The 16,264-nt window shown below is 58.8% G+C and overlaps 1 protein-coding gene across 2 annotated transcripts in view; it reads right to left on the bottom strand.

Moving 5' to 3' along the window:
- Positions 1 to 9,778, bottom strand: part of MXRA7 (matrix remodeling associated 7) — a 30,691-nt gene extending 20,913 nt beyond the window's left edge. Inside the window, exons 1-2 of one of the 2 annotated variants that reach the window (XM_074160224.1) lie at positions 9,326 to 9,778; positions 2,176 to 2,271 (exon numbers count right to left, since the gene is read on the bottom strand). In XM_074160224.1, the coding sequence (XP_074016325.1) occupies positions 2,176 to 2,271; positions 9,326 to 9,778 (549 nt within the window). The remainder of the gene's footprint in view (positions 1 to 2,175; positions 2,272 to 9,325) is intronic. The other variant, XM_074160225.1, reaches the window with a different exon arrangement.
- Between the last annotated feature and the right edge of the window lie 6,486 nt (positions 9,779 to 16,264).

Here is a 16,264-nt window from a genome sequence, read left to right on the forward strand (position 1 = left end):
CTTCCCTGCCTCCTTCAGGGAACAGGCCTAAAAGGATGCTCGCTAATGAGCGAGGTTCATTAGTCTGCTTTCCTCTTGCTGGTCAGTGGGGGGAAATGGGCCCTGCTTATGGCATTCCCACCCAAAGGCTGCAAAATGCAAGTGCCTCCCCATAATCGAGGGGATATTAAGGTTTTTAAGAAGAACTTGCTATCCCAGTGTCCCCAGGCACAGCCTTGTGCCTGAGCACCCTCCTGTGCTGGCATCCTCCACCAGTACCCCCTCATCCAGCCGAGGGATGTCCAGGGGACCAAGCCACGATCCACAGGGACTTCTGTGTGCCCCCAGGCCAGGCTTGGATGGACCATCTCAGCGTTGGGAAAAGGCAAGCCCCCAGCAAAAGCCACCTTGCTGCCACGGGGCAAGCAGCTGCTCCAAAGCACGGGAGCACTCACCAGCCAGGACCAGTGGTCGAAGGTAACGCTGGGGGGTCATGCTGGGACCCCACCAGGAGCCCTCCCAGCCTTGTCTGGCAGCAACCCCCCGAGACACCGCTGGCTCCTGCCTGTGGACCCCCAGCCCACACAGTGCGGTGGCAGGGCCGGTCTCTGGAGCACACACAGGAACAGCAACAGCACGTTATTTTTTATAAAAGCAAAGCAATTTTGGAAGTTTTGGGGTTGCCTCCTTCATCCAGCCCAGATTCCTTCCCCTTGTGGGACAGGCAGCAGAAAGTCATGCAAACAGCAAGTGGGGAGGGAAAGGAGCGCTCCAGCTCTGGAGAGGACAGGGACATGTGGCAACGCTCCTGTGTACGTGCCTTCTTCCCACAAAGCGCAGCACCCAGGCTGCAACCCCCCCGTGAGCCAAGCCCAGAGGTCAACAGCATCCTGGAGCACATGTCCTCCTGCATCCTCCCGTCCCTCTGCATCCCATTCCAAGCGATGGGGCTGGCGTGTGAAGGGCAAAGCACACGGGAGAGAGGGGAAGGAGCAGGGAGGGAGCCTGGCAGGCAGCCACGCTGTTGAGCGCACGGGAAAAGTTGGGGTGAAGGAGACCTGAGGGGAATGAAGACGGTCCGAGAAGGACCCTGCGTAGAGCCAAGGCTTTGCAATGCATGGCCTTAGATAAATCGGAGTGCAGTACGCAGCCCCGACCCAGAAGTAGGTTAGTTTGTCATCGGTGAGGAATGCGCATTATTCACAGCCATTTGGCTTCTTCTCTCCACCCTGCTCTCGGGCTCCCCAGAAGGACACGCTGCCGAGACCCCCACCCCCCACAGCCACCGCTATTTTGGGTCGTGCTTCCAAACATGGGCACTTCCCGCTGGACACCCGGGATTCCCCTGGGGATGGCTGGGAGTGGGGCAGCACCCAAAGGAGCGGCTTTGGGGAGGGCGCAGGGAGGGGATGCTCAGCCCTGGCCTCAGGGATGCAGCCATGAGTCCGGGGCAGCAGTTCCCCATCACATCCATCTCTCCCTGCAAGCCAGGATGTCCCCAGGGAGTCCCGACCCTCCAGGAGCTGATACAAGAAGGGATATTTTAGCCTGTGTCCCTGTCCAGGTGTTAGGAACTGAGTGTTCCTCAGCATTTAACAATGGAAGCAAGTAGGAAATTTGGGTGCCAAACCTCCAAGGAAGGAAAATATCTGTGCTCCAACCCAGAGGAAGAAACATTTGATGGGAGCAGAGAGGGAGCAGTCGTGGATGCCAGGCGACAGCAACGTGCTGTGGCTGTGCTGGGAACCCCCCACTCGTGGCAGCCAGTAGCTCGCTGCAGCGTGACATTTTTCTGCTTGGATGGCTCAGAGGCAGATGCCAGCACCTCCCTTTCCCCCTGTGCTGCAGCCCTGACCTTGACATCCCCGTCTGTCCCCCTCGCCGGGGCCGCTCGCTCCCTCAGCCATCGCTGTGCCACCTCCAGAGCCCCCCAGGCTGCCTTATCCTGACCCCCAACATGAGCCAGGCACCGCTCCCTGCACATCCAGGCAGCACATCTGCACCTGGAGCACTGTTTCTCTCTGCTTTCAATGGACCAAGCCATTAAAAGCCCAACCAACCCCTGCCCAGGGGAGCACAGCGGGCAAGCTTTGCCCCCTCCATGGCCACTGCTCCCCTGGAACAATGTCCCATCCACACAGGGACACCAGCACCTGTTGTGCCACCCTCCCCAGGCCGTCTCTCCATCCCACGCACCTCTGTCTTGCTGGAAAGCACTGCTTGGCCGCATCCACCCTCCGCTTGTCCCGTTGGCCCGAGGTTGGACCCAGGTGAGGCACCCAGAGGTGGTATCTGGAAAGAGGCAAAAGGCTTTGAGCACAAACACCCCTGAGCCCTCCCCATGTTTAACCAACCAGCCCTGGAAGCACCAGGACACGAGGACAGATCTCCAGATGTGGCCAGCAGCCCGCCTTGCCCCATTGCCTCCGATCCATGTGCCAAGCCATGGGGTGAGGAACACCAGAGACCTTCAGTGCCCAGCCATGGAGCCAGGGTTTGGAGCTGCTGGGTGTCCCACAGGGCTGGAGGCAGCTGCCCAGGGCCAGCAGGAGGGGAGAGGAAGAGCATGGTACGCTCAGTTCATTAACACTTGCAGGGCCTGCTCTGCCTTCTCCATCACCAGGTAACATCCCCCTTGAAACCCTCCTGTCCCCCCTGCTGCAATCCCGGAGCCGGGACATCTCTGTCCTCTCAGCCCCACATCAGCTTTGAACGCAGAATGGCCTCGACCCCCCTGCAAAGCTTTCTTTCCCCTGCCCTCCCCCAGCACAAGTCCTTCTCAGCTGATCCTTTCCCCGCTGCGCCGGGCGGGCGGCCGTGGAGGAGGATACGCGTGGGCAGGGAGCTGGGACATCGCGTCTGTTGGCCTTGCAGGGAAATACCAGCGCCGGGCTGGGAGCAGCCTCCGGGCTGGCTTGAAAAAACCATCAGCAGGGACAAAACCCCCACCCTGAGCCTGGCTGTGCCCGCAGCCCCTGGACGGAGGGGAGAGCCCTCCCTGCCTGGAGCATCCTGACACCCCCAGGGAGCCTGCCCCAAATTTCAGGGCTCCTCAGCCCTGCTGTGGTCGGTTCCTTTTGCAGCCGTGGGGCAAGTACAGCTGAGCTGGGGGCTGCCGTGCCCTGGCCACGGGATGCTCTGTGAGAGCAGGGCAGTGACCTCCAGCCAAAAAATGGAGGGGGAAAGCATTGGGGCAACGCTGACAACGAAAGAGGACACCATGGCACCCCAGGCACTGCTCTTCTATATGAAGAACAGCCCAGGGGCAATACAGGGAGACTGCTTTGAGTGGTGGGGAGTGAGAGAAGCAGGGACCAGGGCCAGATGGCAGCAGGAGGTGCTGGAGAAGCAGGGAGTCGGGTGCTCCTGCCGCCAGCCCACGTCTCTCCGCAGTTGCACACCGACCAAGAGAGCCTCCCCGCAGAAAAAAAAAGGGCGACAAGAAGCGCTGCAGGGACATTACGCACGTCATTATCCAGGAGTATCTGGAGAAGACTTGACACGAGCCGCCCAAGCCAGCTGCTGCAGCAAACAAAGATCTCATTGCTGCCGGCATTGGCACGGGGACGCGTTCGGTGGCAGCTGCCTGGCCCCGAGGCCACAGGGATGGACCCAGCCCATGCCACAGCACATCCCGTGCCCGCTTACATCTGAATCACAGCTCTGCGCAGCTTGCCAGGGGCTCTGGAAAGGCCAGCGCCCGCCACCGCAGGGTTAAAAAATCCAACAAGTCGTTTACCTTAAATAACAATTCGGCAATAGATCTGTCTTGGCTTTTGGCAGCTCTTGGCTTTCCAGCTAAAGCATTTGTTGGATCATCAGAAACAGGCTTTTGCCCTTTAGCTTCCACAGCCAGCAAGGGAGACGCCTGCGCGTGGAGCAGCAGAGACTTTGGAGCAAAGCAGGAGTGAGGACAAGACCTCCAGGGACATTTTGGGCACGGGCAGCACCAACCACAGACAGACCCAAGTCACTCAGGGGAAGACAGCTCGAATGGAGGAGCTTGGTGTTGTCCTCCCAGAAACCCCCCTTGTGGCTCTGCCACCATGGGAGCCCTCTCCCAGCCCTACAGGAGATGGAGACGGGGCTCCCCGTCACAGCATCATCTGGTTTTCAGCTCATTTCTGGCCATTTCCTCCCTGCTTCCTCCATCCCCGGTGCAAACCCCTCCGAGCAACGGGTTTCCCTTCTCAGAAGGGACAGGGGGAGGCTGTGGGGCTGGTGTGTCCCTCCCCCTTTCCTCAGTCAAAGGGACAGCCCTGGCAACTACAGGCAGGATGGGGACTAATGAGTGCCCCACTCCAGCTCCGGGAAAAGGGAAGATCCCAGGCTGCAAAGCAGGGGGAGAAAATTGTCTTGGATTGAACTCCCAGGCCCTGTGTGTTGCCATTTATGGCTGCACTTTCTGCTCCAAGCCTGATGCAAGATGTTGCAAGAGGGAAAGAAAGCAGACAGGAGACAGCCAGCCAGAAAGAGAAAAGCCAGGAGGAAAAAGGGAAGGAAGAAGCCTTTAAAAAAAAAAAAGAAAAAAAAAAAAGAATAATGTTGGCAGCTCCTTTTCACCCCACTGCTGGGGCTCTCCATCCTCCCGCCAGCCAGAGGAGCAGCTGCTACAGAATAAGAGGTTTTCCTGCCCCAGGTGATGGCCCTGCCAGCCCCGGGGGTGCCCAGCAGGGGACATTCCTCATGGAGAAGCAGTGCTTCATAGGTCTGACCCCCCTGCAAAGTGTGGGGAGCATCTGCTCCCACCAGTCCCCCCATCACTGCTGCGAGCAAAGATGAGCCACAGAGTGGCCAGAGTCCCACCAAAGCTCTGGGGCCACCCGGCCCCCAGCAAGGGGTCAGGCAGTGCCAGGTCTAATTGGGAAAACACCGGCGTGTCCCACGGGAGGGTGAGGAGTCCCGGCTCGGCAGCGCCTGTCCCTGCAGACACCGTCACGCCGTGGTACAGCACCCCCGGCATGGCACCCAGTGGCTCATCCCCTGCTCTCCCCTTTTTTGCTCCAGCCTCTGGCAAGTGAACACCACAGGTACAAACACCAGGATGTCTCTTGCTGCCAGGGATGGACCAGAGGGCATCCTCGGGCAGGGAGCAGGGGCGGGCAACGCCTGCCCTCACCTTGGAGGCTTACCCACCAGCCGTCCACATGGGCGGCCACTTTAGAAGGCAACGAGTCCTCTGCACACTGGCTCTGTGTGGGCTCCCGGGGCTGTACCCTGCCCAGACGGGACCCTGTACCCTGGGCAGCCCCCGATACCCCAGACCTGCTGGAGGGGACACAACAGAAAGCCCCCACCGTGCCCCAACCCTATGGCTTAGATGCAGGGGAGGGACACACACACAAGGTTCCCAGGGGGGTGACACACGTCCCGCCTCACTTCTCGATGTGCGGACACTGCAAGAGATGATGCGTTTGTCAGCGGCACAGGCTGCACCAGGTGAGAGCCAGGGCTCAGCCGAGTAATGATGGGTTTGGCAGGAAAGCTCCGCATCCCACTGGCAGGGCCCCGTGCCACTACCAAGGCTGTGACTAGGGGTAGCCCATCGTCACATCCCTCCCCACCGCGCTGCGGGACGGCAGAGCTCCTGTCCCAGCCCTGCAGCAGCCTGCACAGTCACCAATTAAAGCCAGGCTAATTAGACACCGTCTCCCCTCCGGTACAGAGAAGGCAGACAGGAGGTGTTAGAGGGGACTTAAATTTAAAGAGGGTCTCTGCTGGGAGCCAGGTGGTTTGTGCTTCTGCTGCCTGGTGTTTCCAGGGGTGCTGGGAGCCCCCAGAAGGCCCAGATGGGTTGGAGGAACAAGGGAAAGGCAGCCAGAGCTTTGCAGAAGAGGCAGGTGACATCCCCTTTGTGCCTTTCCCAGCTGGGTGACAGCACAGTATCCTGAACAGGCAGGGTTTCTATGACTGTCCCTGGCCAGGATGAGCTGAGCAGCTCTGAGTACGAGGTCTTCCCTTCCCAGATCACCTCCAGAGCTGTTCCCTCTCTCCCCACTGTCACCCACTTGACCCTGCTCTGTTTGAAGCCACCAGCTGCGGTCAATCCTTGGCAAACCAGCCAAGATGCTGTGCCCAGCAGAGAGCCTGGCACTGCCCACTCACCCTCTCCATCTCCGGAGCATCCCAGCCAGGAGGGCATCCCAGCGGTGGCTCTGGATCACCACTGAAAACCCTGCCCTATCGCTGCCATCTGCCACTTCCAGGCCAGAAATACTCATTACAGAATTGGAATTTTCTGACCATTTCTCGCAAAAACCAGACTCGGCAGCCCCAGCAACGCTGCAGTTCCCACCCAACAGCTTTTCGTTAGGGGATCGCTTTGACAGCCCTGCCTCATCCATTAACAAGCTGGGGATGGGGATGAGAACAGACAGCGACACACTAATTAACTTTTTTTCAGTGATGGGAGCCAGCAGAGACAAGGGGAACCGCTACCAGCGGTTAATGGCAACAAGGACTCCCGGGCTCCTTGCCCTGCCCTGCCCCTGGTTCATTTTGTAGCCGTGGACACGATGCTGTGACCGTCCGTTCCTCCCAGAGAGGGGCAGGGAAGCCTCAACCCCCACGGATTTTAGCAGCCGGTTGCACATCGCAGATACCGGTTTTCATGGGCAAGGAGAAGGGAAGGAAGGAGGCAGAGGGGTGCAGAGCTCCAGCCATTAAACACGCCGAGGCTGCTCTCCCCAGGTGGGTTCATCCATCAGCAGTTTGGTTGAGTGGTTAATGGCTGCAGTGAATCCGAACCAGCCCAGTGCAGTATGTCCTGAGCAAATGGGAGGGGGAAAAGGAAAAAAAAAAAAAAAAAAAGGAAAGAAAGCTCTCTGAGTGCTGAGAACAGCCCTGAGCTTGCGAGGTACCGACTCAGCCAAGAAGCCCTGAGCCTGCAGCAGCCCCGACGCTGCTGGGAGCCTCATCTGCTGAGTCACATCAGGGGACCGCAGCCCTCAACCGAGCCAAGATGGGTTTGATAGAGCATGTTTCCATCAGCAGCCGCCCGCAAAGCACTTGCTGCTCTTCCCAAGGCCAGTCCCAGTAACATCTGCCGGGCTTTGGCCTAAGCAGCGCTGGAGGAGGAGGATGAAGCAACTTTGAGGGTGTTTACAGGGAGCATCTCGCAAAAATGGGGAGCCCAGGGGAGAATCTGAAGAGTTATGGATGGTCTCCCCAGCTCTGCCCGCAGGATGGGCTCCTGGATCAGCAGCCCCAGCACTGGTTCCCGCTCACACATGTGTGGTGCCTGCTGGAAACACACGTCCTCCCTCCGCGGTGCCACCCAGTGCCATGGGACCATCAGCCTCGGCCAGGCAGCCTGCGCTGAGCCATCCTGGCAGCCGCGGGATCACGCGCGGGCCAGCGCTCCCAAACACTTACTCAGCAGCGAGAAGCATCCCTCCCCCTTCCCGCTGCTCTCCACCACCACCCGGATCGCAGCCAACGCCTGCTCCCCGTCCTGACCTTCCCAAAGGGATACCGCTCAGGTCCAGGGCTACTTGCCCAGCCTTGCTCCTACAGTGAGGTAGCCATTTCCCAGGAGGAAAAACTGGCCAGGACCCTACTCGGCTCTGGTGTCCCCTTTGCTCTGCTGTGAGAGGGGCTGAGGGCAGTGCAGCAGAGACCCCAGTCCCATGGGACCCAGCCAGGCTTCTGGAGGACCCTGTGCCTTGAGTCTGCTCACCTCCAGGCGAGCCAAACCCTGTTATCACACCTGTGCCGAGTGGGGATAAAGGAGCCGAGCCCGTCTCCGAAGGCGATAAGCATTGCAGCGGTGCCTCTCCAAAGAAACGGGGACTGAAGAGCAGCCAGAGGGGAGGGGAAACATTCCTGAGAAGACTCAAGCTGGTGAGACAGCAGAGGAACCCGTGAGCTCTGCCATCTGTCCCGACGGGGTGCTGCGCTTCATCAGAGAGCGCTGCCTGCACCCCAGGCCCCACGGCGGCTCCAGCTGAGTGGCCAGCTTTGCTGCTGAGCTAGCCCAGCCGGCTGACGGCAGCCCAGGGGCTCTCCTGCTTGACAAGGAGCTTGGTGCTCGTAGGCAGCAATAAATCACGTGGCAGAGGGACAGATGTGGCTTCCAGAATGCTGGGATGAAGGAGGGGGCTGCTTGAGAGCCAAACCCACAGCCAAGGGGTGCTGGGAAGGGGAGAGGGAGAGCTCCGAGGCTCAGAAATGACAAGGGGAGGTGAGGAAGAGCGCAGGGAGGCAGGCTCAAGTCCCAGCCCCAGAGCGGGTCAGAGCACCACGGGACAGATGGGGGCGCGCAACCCCCTGGGACTTGCCCAAGGCCGTCCAGTGAGTCAGTGGTGATGCTTTCCAAGGCGAGGGCTGTCCGCGCACTGCCCGGGAGCCTGGATACAGTCACCGAGGATTACAAATACTGCTAATAATAGCCAGCAGGCGCCTGGGCCCCAGGCCTGCCTCTCCCCAGCCGAAACACGCTGCCTGCACACAGACGACGCATCCCTCCTGGGTTTCTGAGGCACCCCATTACTCACTTCCCCCCCATGGGGATAAGGGGTCGCCTTGGGCAAAAGCCACCAACGCCATGAGTTTGGGCACCTTGGGTTGTCACTGAGTCCCATCCAAACCTGGCAAGAGCAGAGCAAGCTCCTTCCACGTAGGCTGGGTCGCCCTTTTATTTTTAAACAAGATCCGGTGCTGGAGGAGGATTTACCAGGGGTTTATAGGCATCACTCCCCCCTCCGACACCCCCCCCCCCCAGTTCAGCCAGGGGTCAGACCTTGGGGCCAGTGTCCTGCTGGGGCTGGGAAGGAGGGGGAAGCTAGTCCCTTCCCCTGGGGCAGGCAAGGACAGCCAGCCGGGGACAGCATAAGGGAACCCTGCGCTGGCAAGGGGACAGTTTGCGGCAACCCACAGAAAGAGGGTGCAGACAGGAGAAATAAACACGCACCCGTCCCCCAGCACCTGGATTAGCTCTTGGGAGAAGGAAAAGACTCCCAGGGGCTGGATGCGCAGACAGGAGAGGCTCACACTGACATACACATCTCTTCCCTTAAATCTTCACTATTTTGATTATTTTTAAGAGCATACCTTAGGGGGCGGTGGTGGAAAGGAGCCCAAAACACCCTCCCCACCACCGTTGCCACCCTCGGGGACAACGGGCTTGTCCCCACCCGAGGGCAAACCCCATCTTTTACCGGGACTTCCCTTGTTTTAGAGGAAAATCCGGGCGCTGCGCTCCCACCCTGCCACCCGCGGGCACCAACCCCTCCCGCGGGGACGGAGGCAGTGGGGAAGGGACACTGCAAGGCGGGGGGGACACCGGCTGCGGGGACCCCAGCGGTCCCGGGGGACGGGGAGAGGGTCCGCAGGGAGCCGGCCTTACCTTGCTCTCCTCATCCTCCCGGTTCTCGGGCTCCCGGGGCTCGGCGGGCGGCGGCAGGGGGATGCTCTCGGCGGGCGGCGGCCGGGGGATGCTCTCGGCGGCCGCGGGGCTAGGCTCGACCGCCGGGCCGGGCTCTGCCACCGCCTCCCGCTGCTCGCCAGCCGCCTCCTTCGCCTCCTCGCCCGCCCCGACCTCCTCCACCGGCACCCGGCGCCCCTCGTCCTCCGGCCCCTCGGCCGCGGCCGGTCCCGCTTCCTCCGGCGCCGCCGCCGCTTCGCCCCCGGGGCCGGAGCCGCCCTCCCGGGCCGGCTCAGCCGCCGGCGGCTCCCGGGGCCGCTCCGCCGCCCGCTCCCCCTCGCCTCCCCGCAGCCTGACGAAGACGGAGGCGAGGACGAGGGCCAGGACGGTGAAGAGCAGCGGGACGGCCAGGTACAGGTCCACGGCCATGTCCATCCTTGCCCTGCTGCCGGAGCACCGGCCCGACCCGACTGCGCGGCCGCGGAGGGTGCGCGGCCAGCCCGCTCGGCCTGCGGCGGGGCTGGGCAGGCTCTCAGCCGGCTTTACCCGGCGTCATCTGCCTGGGCCCTGCCCACAGCCCCGGGGCCCCCCCCCTCTCCCCGGCCTCAGCACCCCCCCTCCCGCACGGAGCCGGCAGCCAGAGCGGTGTCCTACCCCCCCCCCCCCCCCGGGGATGCAGACACGCACCCACCCGCACCCACGGGTGGGATTCGGGAAGGGGGGGACAGGGTGAGGAAGGCTGGCGCTGCCAACAGCCTGCCTCTGCCTGATGCCAGCGTCTGGCTGGGGACAGGAGGATCTTTCATTAGACACTGCCCTATATCCAAAAAGTCATTCCCAGACTATTCCACGCAGTCGCTTGCATCATTCACAACTGTTTGACTTGGAAAAGTCTCCATCTCCTAGGATGCTCGCTGCGGGCAGACAGGCACCCGCAGCTGGGTGAGCTCAGGGCGGCTGCGGGGAGCTCTGTGCAGGTTGGGGTGTCAGCTGGACTGCGTGTACCGCTTAACGAGCATTTGCACCTCATTAGCCCTTGGCTGGGGAGCAGAGGAGCTGGCAGGGCTAAGGAAGGATGTGCCGACTCTCCTCGGTGAGGAGCATCTGGTGATGCATCTATGCCAAGTGTCACTCCACCCTCCCCAGGAGCTGCGGGCAATATTGGTGGCACGTTTGTGCCATAAACTGCCGTCGCACCCACCAGGTAAGTGGGTGCTGAGTGGCCGGGCTATGAGAGCCTCCCCACAAGCGCCTTGTGCTGGGGTGTCAGAAAAACAGGAGGCTCAAAAAACACAATGTGCCCAAAAGCCATCACGAGCTGGCAAGGAGACTGGCCAAGAGGTTGCCAGGTCTTTCCAGACGCTGCCACCAAGGATTTCCTGCCTCTTGAGACCGCTGGGAGGATTAGCCAACCTTTTACAAAGCAGGCTGAAATTAGAAGGCCTAAGCTATCCCTGCCAGGGTAAAACCGGCACGGAGCTTTCTCCCAACCACGTGCGAGGGGAGCAGACATGGGAATCTGCCCTCAAAGTTTCCTCCAGGGAAAAGGCTTTGGAGATACGTCCCAGAGCAGAGATTTTTATTGACTGGCTAAAAACAAAACACGAATAAAGAAAGGATTAAATCCCCGGGGTGGGAGGAAGGAAGTGAAGCTGTGATCCTCACCGCGGTTTGTCTTTCTTGGTAATCCTATCAGGCAGGCAATCGTTAGCGTATGGATAATTGTATTCTTAGTAACAACCAAGCATGGTACTTATCTTCCCTTCTCCTGCGTGGCTGTGCATTTCCTGAGCCCCAATCATCAGAGCTGCTCTAGAGCTCAGCCAGAACATCCAGAGATGGCAGCGTCACAGTATTGACTGGTTTAGAGTCTTTTTTGATGCATATTTGGTCTCTTCTTCTCCCTCCCTGCCCGAATCCACTCTTTAGCTCGGTGAGGTTACTGGCTTCCCAAAGTTTGACTCACTAGATGGAAGTAGTGGAAAAGCATGAGGGATGTGACAGCCAGGAGAGCTCCACCAGATCAATACAGAGGGCTACGAATAGGTCTGGAGAACAGCGAGACTAAAATTTGCTCTCAAGGAGCTTGTGGAAGACCCTTCCAGTGGCAGAAGCAGCAAAGAGCCTCAGCCAAAGGGTTCACAGCAGAGCCTGTCCGGCAGGCCAGGGTGATCGCCGATGGGAGCCTCAGGTGTGCGGTACGTCACGGTGTGTTTGGGGAGGCAGTTTGGGGATCAGCAGTTAATCGGGTTCGTCTGTATTTCTTCTGGTTTTCAAGTAACCTTGGAGCTAAGCTGAGCTGACCCCGCCTGCAGTAGCCACGAAGGCACCATCCCGAATCCAGTGCATCACTTGCCTTCTGAGACTTGCCCTGGGAATTGCTCACAGCCAGAGGCAGAACCAGGGTGGGGAAACTCACGGGACGGGGGCTTTGCTCCTGTGCTCACACGGACTGGCAGGTTTGGGGACAAAGAGGAATTTTGGGTGAGACTGCCAGAAACTGGCCACTGTGGCCTGCTAGTGGGGTGACTCGGGGCCTTACACATCGATACACACATTTCCAGCTGTCACAGTGCCCTCCATTACTGCTGGCACCCAGGACACCTCCTGCTCTTTTTCCCTGACACTGTGCATTTTCCATGGCTCTGTTGGAAGCCCGCTAGAGGCTGTTTGCCTACGCGGGAATGCAGTGGCATGTGGCTTCCATTAACCTGGGGCAGAGACGGAGCACTCCAGCCAGTACCCTCCCCGAGAAGGATTTATCACCCCCTTTAACACAGGTGGTGCTGGCCCTCACAGCTTCTCCTGGGATGGGGATACCAGGCAGGAGCTATGGCCAGAGATGACCATCAGCAGCTTCCAAAGACCTGCAGTGATTCACTATCGGGCAGGTGGAACCTGCCACATTTGTAGGAGTCGTGAGAACCACAGGGCTTGGACATCTCTGACAAACAACACTCCCGGTCTTGAGAGCAACAGCCGGGAGCATCAAGGACACGTCTGTGAGAACAACTGCTTTGACTGAGCTACCTTCATACAGCAACAGGGCTCAGCTCCCCACGTCCAGGCCTGGGGTGAGAGCTGGACCCTCCTGCAGAACGTGATGTGATGGGGATGACCCCCCCCAAGCAGAAACGGGCCCAGTGTGGTGTCCCCTTGTCCCCTCCACAGCTCTCCAGAGGCAACTGGATGGAATAAAGTTGCCCTGATGCAGCAAGGCTCCCACCAGGAGGGACAGAGGGTATCTGTGTGGGTATCCCCCTGCGGATTGATGGGTATTAAATATAAATTGATGGGTATCCCCATCAACCCCCAAGGATTGACACCTCTGGCTCCCAGACGCTCTGGGACAGGAGGGGACGGATTCACAGGTTCCCAGCCAGGGATCTCTGCCCCACTCCTGCCCCCCAGCTCCGGGAGAGACGAGCTGGGGCAGCCCCTGCACAGACACCGCTGCAAGTGGAGGGTCGGGGAGGGCAAATCCCCCCCCCGCCCCGCCCCGGGGGTGCCATCCTTGCCCTGGGCTGCCCTCTCCCGGGGGGAGAGCGGCTCTGCAGCGGCTGCGGCCGGGGAAGGAAGGGGCCGGGCTGGGAAACGGCCCCCCCCCCCCCCCCCCCCAGCCCAAAAGGCGCTTGTGTCAGCTCCAGGCGGAGCGAGGGGCTGGGTGACAGCTGAAGGGCTCTGCCAACAAAGAGGGGGGGGTTCAGGGGAACTGGGGTGACAGCTGCGCCGGGAAGCATCCCCCACGGCAGAAAATGCCGGGCTGCGAGTCCCTCCTGCAAGAGGAATTCAGCTGGGGTGGGTCCCTGCAGCCCAGCACCGCTCCCAGTCTCCCCAGCGTAAGGTACTGGGTAGCCGGGGGAGCATTTTCTAGGCACAAAAAGCCCCCGTTTACCAGGCTGCACGCTCCTACCATCCGTTCGTGTCCCCACCACCACCACGTGAACGGCGCAGGCAGCGGCTGTACCCAGCTCTTCTGCTTACACAGACGCATCCCCCCCACCCGAAGGGCTGAAGCGAGGCGAGTTTCAACACCCCGCTCTCCTCCACGGCTGGAACCCGAACACGGGCCTGCAGGACCCCCTGAAGGGAGAGGAGCAGGAACATGCCGGGTTCCAGCAGGGACAGCAGGAGCTGTGGGTCTGCAGGGACCTTAGTGATCTCAGACAGCGCCTGCTCTGCACAGACCGTTCTGCTCCCAGGTCCTCCAAGAACCCATTTCCCCTCAAATAAAGCTTGAGCACAGACTGGTCCTAACACTGGTCCAAGCTTGGATCATTTCTGGGAGCCCCAGTCACACTCCCAGTCACCGATACTGCTTTTTCCTTGCCAAGAACAGCATCGTCCTTTCTGCTTTGATGCCAGGAACCATAAAATTGTCTGGGTTGGAAGGGACCTTTCAGATCATCAAGTCCAACTGTCAACCCAACACTGATAAAACCCATCACCAAACCATGTCTCTAAGCACTATGCCAACCCGTCTTTTGAATACCTCCAGGGATGGTGCCTCGACCACTTCCCTGGGCAGCCCATTCCAATGCTTAATAACCCTTTCCGTGTAAAAACTTTTGCTAATATCCAATCTGAACCTCCCCTGGCACAACTTGAGGCCATTTCCTCTTGTCCTATCACCTGTGACTTGGGAGAAGAGACCGACCTCCCCCTGGCTACACCCTCCTTTCAGGGAGTTGTAGAGAGCGAGAAGGTCTCCCCTCAGCCTCCTTTTCTCCAGGCTGAACCCCCCCAGCTCCCTCAGCCTCTCCTCATAAGGCTTGTTCTCCAGACCCCTCACCAGCTTTGTTGCCCTCAGGAAATGTCGCTGTACTTACCCCATTCTCCAGCTGGGACAGGCCCGGTGGTCACTAGCCTCATCAGGCCGGCTGTTCTTCGTTTGCTGTTTCACACCCAGCTGCATGCTGGCCCTGAGGCTGCAGCAGTGCTCGGATCTGGTGTCACTCACAAGCGGCAGGAGACTGAACAACACAAGAGTCCAGCTCACCCAGAGGTGTGAGCCAGCGCCGAGGGTGGGGATGGCTGTGCCTTGCTCCCACAGAAAGGGATGATCCTATCAAAAAAAAAAGCTCTCTTTTGAGTGTTTTTTTCCGTACCTCCTCCCTCAGCCCCCTTTACTAGCCCCTCTGCTAGCCAGGCCTCTGCTCTCACCCCATAGAGCTGCTTTTCCATCATATGAAAACTCTTTTTCCAGTCGAATCCCTGAGCTCGGGCAGGCTCCAAGTTGTTTTGGATGATCTTCAAAGTTGTGGCCCAGCTATGCCATCGGCCTTGCCCTCGAAGGCAGATAGGAGCCGACAGTCCTAAGAGTGAGCCAAAAGCTCAGGGACACTGGCAGCCAGTCCAGCGCTGACTGGGGCAGAGCAGCTGGGAAGAGACACAGCCTTGGGTCTGAAAAAAGCAGAAAAGACATCCTGAAATTCTCCTCCAGCCCTGGTGCATCTTCCCGGCCGGCACAGCTGGGACACAGCTGGACCAGCTGCTGCTGCTCCTCCAACTGCCCTGCTCCTCCTCCTCTTCCTCCAGCTGCACAGATGCCCCCTTCGGTGGCAGCCCCAGCTCCAGACCCTGCTGTGGAAGGAGAGGACACGCGACGGTTACAGACATCACACAGAGGTGGGAGCCGCCACCTCTCAAACCAGAAGGCACACAGAGTGATTATTCCCTTTCAAACACATTTCCAACCAGCTCCACCTCAATTTACACCTCTCCACAAACAGAGGAGCCCCACAGAAGAGTCTTTACGTGCCTTAAAACAGAGGTGAGAATCTGCAATTAGAATTCGTTAGTTTAATCCCAAACCAGCCTTAAAACACATAACCATGTCCTGTTGGCTCCCCGGTAGCAATTGAAGAAATCAGTCTGCCATCCTCCTTGCTGAAATGGAAGTATTGGGTTGCAATTGTCACAAAAAAAAAAAAAAAGGGAGACGGGTAGATAAATCAGAGGAATGAAAATAAATCAAGCCCAGATTGCCAAGCCTTGGCGGCACTGAGGGAGGTACCGGCAGCACCTGCAAATCAGGAAGAACAACGGGAGGCACGGAAAATCACCTCTTGGGAATGGAAAGCAGAGGGAGATACGTTATAAAAGCATTTCCTCGATGGACCTACGTTGCTTTCAGCCACCAGGATTCACACCCTTCTCTGGAATTGAGTCTTGTTAAATGCCAAGCATCAACGCACCCGGAGCAGGGGCTCGTTTGCCAATTGTGGCTGCCTGATTGCATGGAGCTAGAGAGCATAGAATCATAGAATCGTCCAGGTTGGAAGAGACCCTTGGGATCATCGAGTCCGACCATCTACCCTACTCTACAAAGTTCTCCCCTATACCATATCCCCCAACACCACATCTAAATGACTCTTAAACACATCCAGGGATGGTGACTCAACCCCCTCCCTGGGCAGCCTGTTCCAACGCCCGACCACTCTTTCTGTGAAAAATTCTTTCCCGACGTTCAGTCTAAACCTACCCTGTTGGAGCTTGAAGCCATTCCCTCTCACAGAGGATGTGAGCAGGGAGAGACCTGAAGAGCAACTGGAAAGGAGAACAAAAATTTGGTTTTATAGGTGACTAAGAAGTGATTGATGAGTGTTTGGGAAGGAAGGACAGAGGTTTATGCAGAAATCAGCAAACTTGCTGCCTGCTGCCACAAACCCATTTACCCTTCCTGGTGTTTCATTCTTCAATATATTGATATAAATATTTCAGAAACCTCCAGGCTCTCCTTCAGCTTATTTACAGAGCTCAATAACCAAATATACAAGTGTTTTTTTTTTTTCCCACTTTCCCAATCCCTGTTCCACTACACAGCCAAATTCATCAAGAAGGAGAGGGAACAGGCAAAAGCACACACTGTGGTCTGGTGACAAAGCCACTGACACAGACGTTCTCCCAAAGCCACCACAG

This window comes from Numenius arquata, chromosome 17 (assembly GCF_964106895.1).
Source record: "Numenius arquata chromosome 17, bNumArq3.hap1.1, whole genome shotgun sequence".
NCBI lineage: Eukaryota > Metazoa > Chordata > Aves > Charadriiformes > Scolopacidae > Numenius > Numenius arquata.